This window comes from Python bivittatus, unplaced genomic scaffold (assembly GCF_059951505.1).
Source record: "Python bivittatus isolate LINGU-HERP-01145 unplaced genomic scaffold, Pbiv_v1 ctg000200_np1212, whole genome shotgun sequence".
Taxonomy (NCBI): domain Eukaryota; kingdom Metazoa; phylum Chordata; class Lepidosauria; order Squamata; family Pythonidae; genus Python; species Python bivittatus.
The window spans coordinates 7794900-7808946 of NW_028277040.1; the positions used below are offsets into that span (position 1 = coordinate 7794900).

At 38.3% G+C, this 14047-nt stretch overlaps 2 protein-coding genes across 2 annotated transcripts in view; one reads left to right on the plus strand and one right to left on the minus strand.

Moving 5' to 3' along the window:
- The window catches only part of FLACC1 (flagellum associated containing coiled-coil domains 1), a 36358-nt gene extending 24217 nt beyond the window's left edge, over positions 1 to 12141 (plus strand). The window contains exons 9-15 of the mRNA XM_088135661.1: positions 780 to 832; positions 2149 to 2248; positions 3156 to 3259; positions 4235 to 4297; positions 8933 to 9022; positions 10675 to 10784; positions 12063 to 12141. Coding sequence (XP_087991787.1) covers positions 780 to 832; positions 2149 to 2248; positions 3156 to 3259; positions 4235 to 4297; positions 8933 to 9022; positions 10675 to 10784; positions 12063 to 12141 — 599 coding nt within the window. The remainder of the gene's footprint in view (positions 1 to 779; positions 833 to 2148; positions 2249 to 3155; positions 3260 to 4234; positions 4298 to 8932; positions 9023 to 10674; positions 10785 to 12062) is intronic.
- The window catches only part of CASP10 (caspase 10), a 32208-nt gene continuing 24398 nt past the window's right edge, over positions 6238 to 14047 (minus strand). The window contains exon 11 of the mRNA XM_088135660.1: positions 6238 to 13936. Within this exon, the coding sequence (XP_087991786.1) occupies positions 13777 to 13936 (160 nt within the window). The 3' untranslated portion in view covers positions 6238 to 13776. The remainder of the gene's footprint in view (positions 13937 to 14047) is intronic.

Sequence of the window (14047 nt, forward strand, 5' to 3'; positions counted from 1 at the left end):
GGGGGAGGGGAAGAAGGACACCTCGGAGACAAAACACTACAATTTCTATCTGTAACACCCCCTTTCCCAGGCTCCGAAACATGACCCAAAATAGCACTGCCAAACTTGAGTTATTTTGTTGCTGAATTTAAATGGTGTAATTTTGAGGTGCTGGGAGGCTGCAAATAGGATGCTATGGGCTGTACATTGCCATCCCCTAACATACGGAGATGGGGTGACTGAGCAGACCTTATCGGCTTCGCTACTTGGATCTCTAGAGAAACAGTCACAGCCTAAGACGTTACAAGGCTCTAACTCAGCTCTCTGTTATCTTTCTCAGCCTCTCAAACTGTACCCGGCCTTCTTCTTATTCCTAACTAGAATGAGCGGGAAGGTATTTCCCTGTCAAGTTATTTCCTAGTATTTTGTAACAGGCAGCGCCTACCAGCAATTAGCCATCCTCCTAGCAAAAAGATCATCAGCTGCTGGGACAATTAAAGCATTCTCTTGCAGCACTCCTGTCTATGATTAGAAGTGGACCCTGGATAAAAAATATTGATGATGATTCTGTAGTTAATTTCTCAGAAAAATACATCATATTTTACATACATATTTTACATACATTAAGTATGTATGTATGTAAATATGATGTATGTAAAATACATATTTTACATACATATTTTACATACATTAAGACAATTCATCCCAAAAAACATGAAAAAAAAATTGAATCAGTAGTTTATAGTGCTATGACACGGATGCATGGATTGCATTACTCCTTCCCTTTTTTTTCCTCCCAGGTACAATGCAGAAGGAATACAAATACCTGAAGAATGCATTTCGTATGTACCAGGTAAAGATTTAAATTACCATCCAAGAAATGATGAGGTAGGCTTATGAGGTAGGGTTGGCAAACTTTTGGATTTATGAGCATATTTGGAATTTGGGGGATGCGTCAAGAGGTACCTTTTCAAGCTAGCTTCCATTTGACTGTGGCTTTCCCACAATGGGTGACTGCTGCACAGCAGCCCATGTGGGGCTGTCCTTGAAAAGTATCCAGAAATTGCACTTGGTGCAAAGTACAGGACAGAGTCTGCTGTACTTTGAAATGCATTTAATCATTTTTTTGCATCCACAGAAATTATTTTATCCTATTCCTTAATGAAGGTGTACCTTCTTCCCCACTTCTGGCCTATTTTGGGGAGGGGAGGGATTTTTTCTCCTGATGGAATCTCAAGTGGAAAAAAATATGAAGGCTATGCATAAAATATTCTCCCTGATTCCTAATCAATATCCCATAACCATCAAGGACAGTCATTATTTGTGGGAGCCATCCTTTTGAAAACTCTACTGGGAAAGAAATTGAATCACCAGATATCTTTGTGAAAGCAATTGGTGGGTGGTTTGGTGTGTACCTTCTGCAATGTGGGAGAGCCATGCTCTTCAGCTGACACTTCACTTGATGTGACTGAGTTGCTGGGGTGGGGAGGAAGTGCCCAAGAGCTAACCTTTCTCTCTCCCCCCCTCCCCTATTTACCTATGTACTACTTACCTACCTATCTCTATAGGGTTTTGGTGGTTGGCTCCAGTCATAAACCTTTATTATTCAGAGCAGTTTTTATTCTCAAAACTTACTTCAAAGCAGAAATTAAATTCTTTTTGTACTTACAACTTACTTATTTTTATTTAAACAATTGAATGGTCTTTTTTGTCTACAAGAGTATTTGATTTTTAAAAACTTTATCATTTTAGTATACAAATGTGCATGTAAGAATTCTTCATACTTTGCGAAGGCAGTAGTTTTATGATCCTGTCCCCCTCCCCCCCCCACAGAAAAGGACACATACATGCCTTTTGTGAAAAGTGCTTGTGACTTCTCAATACCCCATGGAGTTCATGATTTAAAAGGGCATATATGTAGTGTCACATATAGGGCAAAAACAGTCAAGTTTAAATCCTCCTGAGTACTGATGTGTTTTAGTTAATCCACAAAACTGAATGAGAGTCAGCCATAAACTCAAAATGACTTTTGAAATAATTTTTTAATTGGGCCACAATATCCTCTTTGATGTGAATGACAGATTTTAATAAATTGATAGGCAGAACTGTTGCCTGTATATGTTTCAAGCTGGTTGGTGATTTTGTTTGTTTGTTTATTTGTTTTGGTAGGATAGCATTTCTGATGAAATGGAAGAAAAGTGGCTGAGAAGGCAGGCAGAATGGAAAAAAAGTGAGAGGACTGAGCGGGAGAAAGCATTATTGCAACAAAGTGAGTAAAGGGGATGCACTGCTCTTGCACTACTGTGATCAAAGCACTATTTTCTGTTTCTTATTATCCCATTAGCAAGTCTTTAAGAAAATAAGCAAGGACACCCAAATGCTGCAGGTGTTTTACCTAATTTTACATGAACATATAGTAATGTATATTCTCATCTAAAGGGGAGGAAAAGAAAAAAATACTTGTTCAGCAAATTCAGGTTATAAAATTACTAAGAGTATCATGAGACCAAGCACAATAACTTAGAGTATTCTGGTTTTTAAAAAAAGTTCACATACATGTGGTGTGGAGAGCCAGTATCAAGGGGACGGGGGAGGAAGAGAGGTCAAAATGTGCAAAATGGTGAACAAGATTGAACAATGTGGGGGAAAACAGGCACACAGGACCCATCCTAGGCTATCCAGGCCTAAGTAAGAATAAGATTAAATTATGGTTAAAATTTTTATTTTTACAAAAATTGTCTGTATAAATAAATAAATAAATAAATGTGCATAATCCAAGTAAATATAAATACATAAAACAAGTAGGTATAGAGGCAGTTGCCAAAGGCACAATGAAGCAAACACATTAGCAAATGGAAGAAACAAAAACTGAGAAGAGAAAATACTTTGCTAACTTGCTGTATGCACCAGCATCTTCCTGATTTTATATGCTGCACACAGAATTTTGCCATACTGAATTTATGGTAAGAGTCTTATCAGATGACAGAAGGAGTATATAGTAATGCTGGGGTGCCATGAAAAATCTACTAGCAAGGATATAATATTGGAGCTGCGTACATGGCTACATATATCAAATTGCCATGCTAAATTCTAATGCTTGTGGGAGTTTCCGTGACTCAGGCACAATATAGTTAAGTAACATATATTTTTTTAAAAAAAGTTTATCCTTTCCTCAGAACAATCTTTAACAAGGAGATTTGAGATGGAATTAGAGGAGCAGAAGAAGATTATTCAGAAAAACAGTTTTTTGCTAGGCAGAGTTTATGAACAAGAGAGAGAAGTAAGTACATTTCCTACTTATCAAAAGTTGCTTTGCTATGTTCTGAAGGTTATTATAACTTGAATTAAAAAAATAAAACAATTTTCTTACAAATCCAGCCAATCTGATTGTTGCAGATAGGCACGGCCTGGAAGATGTGTGGTATTGTCCCTGTATAAGCTTGTATTCTTATAACACAGCATGAGTTACTGATTTGCTATCATTTTTGTTTAGCATCAATCAGCAGAGAAAAACAAAAGTCACAAACCATTAAAGCTTGCTCCTGACTGGAATAAAATTTCATCAGGACTAATTAATCAGAAATACCATTAATTCATTTCTAATTAAAAGGCTCTTATTCATGAAGCAAACGATCCCAAACAGGAAACAATAAATGAACTGATGTTGGAAGATATCTTTGCTGCATGAGATTTTATTATGACCAGATCCTGGAAGTAAGGAAGGGCAATACTGTAGTACCCTATTGGGTCATTTCAAACTGCTGTTTTCATTCTCATTCCAGCTGATGGAGAAAGATTAACACTGTAGCATTAACAACCCGGACTGGGAAGCAACTTTAGTCAGAGATGTAGAGATGTAATGATTACAAGCGGGTAAACTTTCCATGAAACCCAATTTTCTTGGTTAGGCAAACATATGGATGCATTTTTAAGGTGTGGGAAATAGTATTTTATATAAATTAGTTGGAAGTATAGAATAAGCCTCTGAGTTTCAATCTCAGTGGAAATCTTCAATAAGTTGTAGATGTAAAATGAATCTAGCAAGCTTGTTTTTTTCCCTATTATCACATAGAATTGCTGTACAAATTAGTCTCATTCAGTGCATAGCTAGTCAGAGTGTGAACTGGGCTGCATAAAAGGAGATGCACACCAAGACTTTATTGGGAGCACACAGAAAATTAAGAATTAAAAGTTTATTTCAGGTATATTTTATCTATTAATTCCCATCCTTTTCTTTTTCTTTTTTCTTTTCCAGGAATTTCAGAAGCAGCACCAAATTGCCTTGGAAAATATAGAAGAGTTAAATGCCAAAATCAAGGCATGTATGTTGATTTAAAAAAAAAAGTGCAATTGAGGCATCTATTCAATAAGTAGAAGCAGTATGGTCTACTGTAGGCTTCCTCCTTATATATATTAGATGTAACTCCCCAATATTCTACCTATTAGCTGGGGAAAATGAGTGGAAATAATAATAATAATAATAATAATAATAATAATAATAATAATTTATTAAAGTTGTATTTGCTTTAATATTTTGGATTAGGTCCAGCAGCCTTTGACTGTAAAGACTTTTAAACCACGAAGCAAACTTAATGGAATGTGTCTAGTCTCTAATCTGTCAAATCTTTTGTGGAGAGCAATTGAGTTAGGGGAGAATATTTTCAAATAGAAAAACTGTGGAATATAGATATAAATAATATATAGATATAATAATAAATGGGACCTGCAATAGACTGCCCTTGTTCAGTCTGCTGGCCAAGCCTTCTTTCAGGATACACTCATCCATTTCATCCCCTCCTTCTCTTCTTTCCCCAAGAAAGAGCACTAAAAGTTGGCTTTTTCAACAGGCCCTGTAGTAGGATGATTTGTGAACTCCACACTGCTATTGGATATTAACCCCCTGGTGTTTTGGTGTTTTCCTCCTCTGATATGGTGGTTTAATATAATTTTGGTTGTATTGTTTTTCTTTGTTGTTTTAAACTTTTGATTACATCACATTGAGTTGCTTTGGCAGTTGAGGTAGATGATCAATTGAGTAAATAAATAATTTTCAGTCTCTAGCACCCTTTAAATATGGTCAATCCTCACTGGTCTTTTTTTCTTTTCTTTTCCTGGCAATGGAAGATTCTCCTGCCCCCAAAGGATTCTTCTATTTCTAATAATGGGAAATCTGGCAAGTTTGCTCATATATTCTTTCTCTTTGATGACTCCTTTTGACTACTAAATTTTAAGTTCATTACTAGTATATACAAATCAAGAACTGGTTTATTCCCTGCCACTGCTGTTTTTCAAGTAGTCATCTGTGAATTCATACACATAGATTCTGCATCTATGCAGAGCCTGGTTTTGAACCTTCTAGAGTTGACAGAGTTGTTTCACAGGAACTCCACCCTCCATGCATACTAAGCAACCAGGTGAAGCTCCCACAGAACAACTTCTTCAGTTTCTAAGACCATCACAATGAATTTGAAGGGAACAATGAGATCTCTTGAAACCAAGTGGGGCTAAGAGGATAAAATTTTGTGAAGTCACAGATGATCACCTGAACTACATTTACAGGGAAGTAAGCAGTTCTTCACTGTGATCTCTATGATTCACATACATGGGTGAGTAGTAATCTTTACCTGGGGAAGGTCTAGCTGTCCTAAGATGACCAAAGAGAAAATAGTCCTTCTGAAAGTTGGAGTACCTAAGAACTGGTCCCATCTATAAGGCTAGATTGGGGTGGGGGAGGCTGAGCTCATCTGGCTGCCAATATCATTCCAGTGGGGAATGTCTCTGAGGAAAGCTGCCAATGTTGCTGTTACTCTTGTGCAGTGAGTGTGAATAGAAATGGGGGCACTGTTGTTTGGCTAAATTATACCAACACTTGAATGGTGCCACTATCATTAGAGAAATGCTGGAGGGAAACACAACAAGCTTTAGATGGCAAGAGCATGAGGAAAATCCAAGGAATGAATACTTCCATTGGTATTGAAAAGATGAGAACATGATGTTGTGGAGAAACATGGGAGAGGGGCCTTATACCTCTCAGCTGTGCCTCTTGGCCCTCCCCCCAGTCTGGGCACATAGTGCTAATGCCGCTTCTGGTTATGAATTATGTACTGTGGTAACTTCCTGCTGCTCACCTGTCTTCCTGGAGGAAAGAATGCCTTGCTCAGGCTCCTGAGAGAGAAGGGACTCTCCCCGCCCGAGTAGCTTAATCTACCTGAAACCATAATAATAATGGTGATGATAACAACAATGGTGATAATAACTGTAATAATGAAAAGGAAAACCAATTCTGTATCACTACCTCCTTACCCTAATAGCTCTGAGACATGTGGCCAGAGAACAGCAATCCTGTCTCCTTCTGAGGAGACAGCAATAAAAACATCAGTCTTGTGATTTAAAATCAGTTTTATTAGAAATAAAGAAGCAAAACATTCTTTTAGCTTGGATAGCCAAATGTTCAAACAATTTCAGTGGGATGGAATAAGGCATTTACTGCTGATGAACATCCAAACCGTGTCTCCCACATCAGTCTCCCATAGTATCTGAAGTGGAGGTTGGAGCCAGATCCAGATGGGCAGGATTGGAACTGCAAAGAATGTAAGATAGAAGGCAACCTACAAGAATGAAGTTTCCACAAAGATGATAAACTTCTGATACAAAAATCAGACATTTTTTAAAAAACAATGAGACACATTCAAAATACCAAAGACTATGCAGCAGATTTTTTGGGCGGGGTCTGTTTTGAGTCAGTGTTGACTCCTGGCAACTGCCTGGATAAGCCCCTGGAGTTTTCTTAGCAAAGTTTTTTGGTAGTGGTTTGCCATTGCCTCCTTCTTGGCCTGAGAGAGAATGGCTGGCCCAAGGTCATCTTGGGTGGTTTTAGTCTTTTTATGTATAGGATCTTTTTATATAGTCTCACTTTATAACTATTATATAGAGTTAACTACTATAACTAATTAATGTGGATATTTATATTTTTAATTGTTTTCAGGTTTTATTCTAATTGTGAGCTGCCCAGAGTCACTCTCTAGGGGAGATGGGCAGCATGCAAATTACATACATACATACATACATACATACATACATATATACATACATACATACATACATAAGGTCATCCAGCTGACTTTGTGCCTAAGGTGGGACAAGAACTCACATAGCCGATAAGCATATCTTAAAACCAAGTTATCTGATTGTAGATCCTGGCCAAGAGGGTCTACTTTATCTCCAAGAGGAGGGATTTTTCCCCCATCCCCAGCTCACTGCTTCAGCTGCCTGGTCCTGATTAACTGACTTCCACAACTGCAACCTTCAAGCTCCTGTTGACTCCCCAGAAATGTCTGGGTCATATCAGCACTTTGTTTAGTCTCTCCTTTCATTTTGTTCCAAGACAAAGGCCTTTTTTTCCCAGCAAGGGTGGGGCTGAGGTGAACAAGTTTAGGCAAGTTTCTTCTTAGCCCCTCCACTTGAGGCTTGGACCTTTTGTTTTATCTGGGGAACTCTGGGCTTGTCTCCCTTATCCACTCATGCTTTTGCATGTGTGCTTTGATGAAGATGTTAATTCCATGCTTGGGAATCAGCTGTCAATCTTCAAGAAGCTGAGTGAATGTGGGAGAGCAAAGGGGTTGCCATGCCTTGTGTGAGTGAATGAGTGTTTGGCCATTCATTGCAGAACACAGAGACAAAAAGGGAGAAACTACAGGCCAGGAGAGGCAGGGAACTTGTAATCTGTCTCACATGTAACCTGCATCCACATAACCACCCTATCTTCCTCTCCCTTTCTGCTCCACCTCACCCTGATTTGAATCCTACATCAGCCTAGCCACTTTATGCATCTGATGAAGTGAGCTATAGTTCATGAAAATGTATGTCTTTCAATAAAACTTGTCAGTCAGAAAAGGTGCCTAGCAGACTCGTTTTGGAGATTAGAATCGCACTCAGTCTTTCATGAAATGGTGGGTTAGAAAAAGTAAAGGAGATGCCTGCAAAACATAATTTTATTGAAAAGAAAGCTACTCCTTGCTATTTTAAATATAAGCAAGAGCTAAAATGTGATTGAACTGATATTGCCAGCATTAAAATCTGAAGACTTTCCATTTAGATACATAGGAAGTCCATGAAAAACACTTTTGAAAAACTAACAAAAATTGCTTCACCTTGTCCTGAATGGGTTGTAAAATTGAATTAACCAAGCTATAAGGTGATGGCATCAAGTTTTAGATGAACTTGTCCCTGAAGGATAAAGAATAGAACAAGACCATTTGGAAGGCAGAGGTATTCATGACAGGTAAAACAGAGGAGTGGAACAAACCATAACTATTGAGGCTACTAAGATATGGTGAAGTGTGTAGTTGATCTTCACCAAGACACTGGTGAAAAGGTAAGCTCCATTAAAAAAATTAGTAAGGGACTTGAGGTCTATCCAACTCCTACTTCAGATGAGTAAGACTCCTCTGGCCAATAGACTCCTTTGGATTCTGCATAAATATTTCCTATCCTATAATAACTTTGATTTGGTTGGCTAGGTAACCTGATTTAGATTTCAGTTCCATCAGCTCCAATGAGGCTAGTGGCAACAGCTTGTGAGAATAGTAGTCCAAACATATGAGGACAGTATATTGCCTACAATTTTGCCTGAGTTAAATGAAGGAAGGGAAGTGCTGCTGAGTAATTTACTGGGCGCCATGGTGTCCACTAAATTCCAATGTTAATTAAAAGCCAATGTAATTTTTTTTAACTACTTGAATTTTTTGAATGGGATCTCATGAGATTTGGAGCTTTTAAAATCATTAAAATGATCACAGAGATCATTTCTGGGATGCACACTATTGCCTTATCCCTAATAAGGGTGCTTTCTTTATTTTACTGTAAAATGAAGTTGCACATTTTCTTGGAACAACTGTGGAAATGTGATATAAATTCTTGAAATAATTAAAAAAATGTTTTTATCTAATAAAAGACATTGGAGAATGAATTGAATGAGAAGAATGAAACTCTTAACGCTATTGCTTCATCTCTTCACAAAACAGAGATGGAACTTCAGAAGGAGGTGAGACCTGTGACGCACGACTACCCTTTTGAAACGTGTCTAACTTTACTCTTTACTTGCTGGTGGTAGGAGCAGATTACTTTTTACAAAGATTGATAGTCTGCCTTTCCTTTTAGTAATCCACGAAAACAAGCTCAGAATAATTCCACACATCCATGTACCTAGCAGTATTGGCCCCTTCCCAGTGAATGGGGTCCAAGTACTGTCATTCTACAATCCCAGGTGGTTTTTAATCCTGAGGAGGATAGCAAGCTACTTGCTCTTCTTGCTGCTTGGGGATGGGTTAGTCTCCCTTTTGCCTGGAATGCTCTACCTCAAAGGCCTGAGGCATGACCTTCCAATCAGCCTTGCTCCCATGGTAGGCCCTTTTCTTCACCTCTGCAACCCAAGGACTACCACCTGCATCAATATTCAGTGTGTAACTTTTTTTCCTTCCAATAAATCCACTGGCCATTGGTGAAGAGAACCACCATGTGTGATTCTGCAGCACCAGCAAGGTCAGGTCCCAAGTTCAGCCACTGCTTCACTGATGTTCTTGGAATGGGCATTAATCATTAAGTATTTCTTCTATCAAACCAAAAGGAAATAAGCTTAGACTCTGAGTCTCAGAGACTGACTTTCTGTTCTGATGTGCCATTCTCTAAATGCTACATCACTGAGAATTTGCAGAAATAGTCTAGTTAATGTTCACTGTAGTTGGTTGCAATTTCCTTTGGTTTTCTCTTTGTATCCCACTACTATAGCCAACGTGGGTAGCCTCCCTTGCCTTACTTCTGCAACCCACCTTAATTTGCTGATCACTTTGTCCCACCAAAGGCAGAGGCAAAAGGCAACATGCAAATCACTGAACCACTGCATTAATTCCTCGTGCAAGCAAAGTTTTGCTTAAGAACTAACAAGGGGCAAAACATATGGGGAGAGCAGCGTGTGAGAATAGGTAACTAACATGAGATAACAGAGAGAGCAAAAGAATGTAAGATTTATCTTTGCTTTATTAAGTACAAGATTTTTGATTGTGTACATCATACCAGAATGTGAAATATAGCAAAGCTAATGCGTATCTCAGAACACCTGATTATTATTCTGAGGAACTGTTAAATGAACAAGATATTGAGACTGAATCTGGCGAAAAGTGTTCTAAAATAATGTATACTGTATAAAGGGAATATAAGAATGGCAGGATTAGTAGAGATGACAGCTGGCATTAAAAGCGAAGATCAGAACATTAACAATGTGAGATATGCAGACACCACCACTTTGTAGCCAAAAAAAAGAAGAAGAAAAAAAGCTCATTATGAAATAAAAATAGAAATCTGGGTTGTTAAATACCAACAAAGCAGAGTCAACCAGCAGTGTTGCAGTGGTTTTAAGCTACAGTGATTTTGCTCAGGTTTCTACTTTGGGGACCATCAGTTAAAATTCCACCCTTTGTTGGTGACCAAGCAGTTGACTACCTCTAAAAAGAAATGGCTATGAAACACCAATTAAGAAAAAATATTCTCTAGTTCAGTGCTAATTTAAAGAATGTTTGCATATCAGTGCTCTCCCAAACAATGGCAAGAGAAGATTTCATTGATGATAGAAGTTTGCATAGGGAAATTTATATGTTCCTTCCCACTTTTCTAAAACACAGTTTGTTTTCTCCACTACAGAAAAACAGCTTGGCAGACATGGAGAAAACTATCCAACAAAAAGTTGTGGCAGTTGAAGAGAAATATCGAATTAATATAGCTTCTTTGACGGAAGAAAACAACATTTTGAGGTGAGGGAAAAAAATCTAGTAAAATCCAAAACAGTAAGTCTTCTGAAAGAGTTGTTAAACATTGCAGATTTACTGCAGAAGTTTGTGAAACAAACCATGACAACACTTCCAATAGATATTTATATATTCCTGAAATAAATTATTTGGCTTTGTGTGGGTGAGGAGACTGCTATTCCCTTATGAAAATTAGGTGTTCTATAGAAAATGTATGTTCTATGATCAAATTATTCTGAATACTTGCAAGCAATTAGCTTGGTTAGCTTATTTGCCAAATTCAATTTTGGAAGCATTTTTAGCTTCCAAAGGCCAAAGTTGTAGGGAGGCATGGAGAGATTCCAGAAAGCCTTAATGACTGTGATGTTGCATGCCTAAACTTGCCATCCTTGGAAGTATTTGTCGTTAAAATAAACCTTTGAAATTGTTAGAACTGCTTGAAGAAAGTATATACCAAAAGCATGCAGTAACATTCAGTAATCACAAAATTGCATTGTGCATTGATTCAATAGTTGATTCCAGTTGGAATAGTCCCTGTCATTAAGATAATTGATTGGATTTGCTTTTGAGAAAATGAGGGAGTTGGTTGGAAGTCTGATACCAGTAACAATATTCACGATGAGGTCTGATTTCATGACTCTCCATGTGACTTAATAGCATGTCATATACATGGATTGTCAAATGTAAGTCCCATTGTTTCAAGAGGAATTACTCCCAGGTTAAGGACTCCACCAAGGATCATAGCCATTATACTTGGAGGGCGACAGCTGGGAAAAAGCTGTACTGAAGCTAAGCTCCAAAACACAGCTGTTCCTGTATCTTCCAAGCATTTTTATCTAATAAAACCAAACTTTTAAAAAACAGGCTGAGATGTGACTTTGTGGCATGGTGGACCATATACAAAACAGCCTTTAACATTATTTTAGAGAATAAAGCCTACAAATCTGGCTGCTTTTCCCATGACCCAGTTTGGTAAACTGAATTTATAAACCAATTCAAGACACGCCTTAAGCTCTGGTGCATGGGTGGCTATATGACTTGGCCGAACAAAACATCTGATACTTCTAATTTTATCACAGAATTTCAACCAGCTTCTTATAAAGGAGGTTTCACTTGATTGTGTACTGGGTGGCACAGCAGGTGGGGAGGTGGGGGGGATGTCAAACCCCAATCCCCTATGCTGCCTGGGATTGAGGGAAATGGTTTCCAGCATCTGGCACACTATAGCCTCTGTCTTCCTGTACAAAGACAGAAAAAATGTTGCTTTTTCTCCCCCCCCCCCAGGCGCAAGCTTATTGAGAAGAATGAAGAAATATTCAATGAACGTGCCCAAAAAAGCAGCATTTTTGGGATGTTTGATTAGGACCGTAAATGAAGCTTATGGGAGACTGGTGTGAAGCTGCTTCTTCAGAACATCAAACCAAATCTGGAACCTCAGAAGTGTCAAGATTACATACATACATTTACCATTACGTTCTTCACTTTATTTCTATTAGCTACTGCCCAGTAGTTTTGTGCCATGTTTTTTCCATCATTAGTTTATATCTGGAATAAATATGTCCCTGGCCAGATGGTGGACATGTCAAAACATACATTATTTAAAAAAAGTCATAACTCGGTCCTGTAGATTTAAACCTACAGCTAAATGACCAGGCATAAACCGAAACAAAGTGTCCAAAATACTATTTGCTATTATCTTAAATATCAGGGACCCATGCTTCTGCACTGAATTTTTATGAAATGGCTCCAGTATTTCCTCATAGACCTACCTGGGGTTGTAGAACCCCGTCTAGGACTGTTCTTATTATGTTTGGCAACTATTGCACAACATATTTAAAACACTGAAAAAATCGTAAATAAAAAAGAGCTCAATTGTAGAGATGTGTAGCCCTTCAAAAGGTACCACTGGGGCTTCCTTAGCCCATGTTTTCCTGGGACTGGATGACTACTGGGCATGTCCAGGAAAAGACAGCTTCTTATGCCCCCATAAGGTGTGCATATGCCCCCAAACCTGCTCCAAACTGCCCATTTGGCTCTGAATCCAAAATTCTGGACATCCCTAGCTTATTCTTGGAATGTGAATCTATATATGAGATTCTGCCTATTATCTAGAAGGCAAATATAAGAACTTGTTTTCAGAACATATAGAAAATCAAGACTTTTCTATTATTTCTCTTCTGATACAATTTTCATTTTTTAACAGCCTGAGCTTGGGTCTTCCTTTGCCAGTCTTTGCAATCCCCCTGTATGCATTATTTCTTTGCTGAAGTCTTATCTCACTGCTCTAAAAACACCGCTTTGTGATTTCTCATTTTGCTTTACTTCCTCTTGTCCTCACTGTAATCCAACTGTTCAGATATACAGTTTACAGTTGTAAATTTACAATGTACAATCCATACATACTGTGGACTAGAGGAAACATTTTCCCATTGAATAGGGGGAACAGAACTACTAGCTATTGCCTTTTACAGGGATTTTGTTCTGAATTTCATTAACTTCCTGCAAGAGAGTTGGAACTTAGGCAGGATCTACAATGGAGGCCCCTTAACTTAAGGCAGCTTCGTGGCAATAGGTCTGCAAACTGCGTCTACTCCTCAGTAAGCACTAAACAAATACAGCCCGGCATCCACTGTGTATAATAGCTCCTGGGCTTGGAGATGTACCCCTGAGCATTAATGGTTTCTGCTCCTTCCCCATCAAGCAAGCCTAGTTAGATCATGCCAGGTCTAACTTCAGCTCTCTTAAAGCAGGCTCACTCAAGAAATGTGCTGACCATCCAAATCCACTGTGACATATGCAATGAGTGGCAGATGGGGAGAGTGTCTGCCTGTTCATATTCTTAAATATCAATCCAAATAGCTTTCGGAAGCAACAGGTATTCCTGTTCAAAGCACAACAAAGAATGAATGAAAGCAAGAGAGAAGGGTATGTTCTTTTTTAACTCGCTACCCTTATCTCTCTACGTCCCTAGCAATCTAAATTATTGCATTTCTGAACTCTACTCTGATGGTACAAAAGGATCTCTAGGCACAGGGAAGATCAATTTTTTCCTGAGAGTATAAGCTGGTTGAGGCATCTGCTTCCTTTGGCCTTGAGTATCTGCACGTTTGCTCACTTCTTCGTTGACTTCTGTAAGAATGGATAATATATCTTCACCTCTGAAGAGAAGAAAACAAACATCAATTAAATGTCAATTCTTACTTTGCACTTACTTACATTCATATTATCACTGGATTATAAACTAACATAATTACAAATCAGAAAGCACA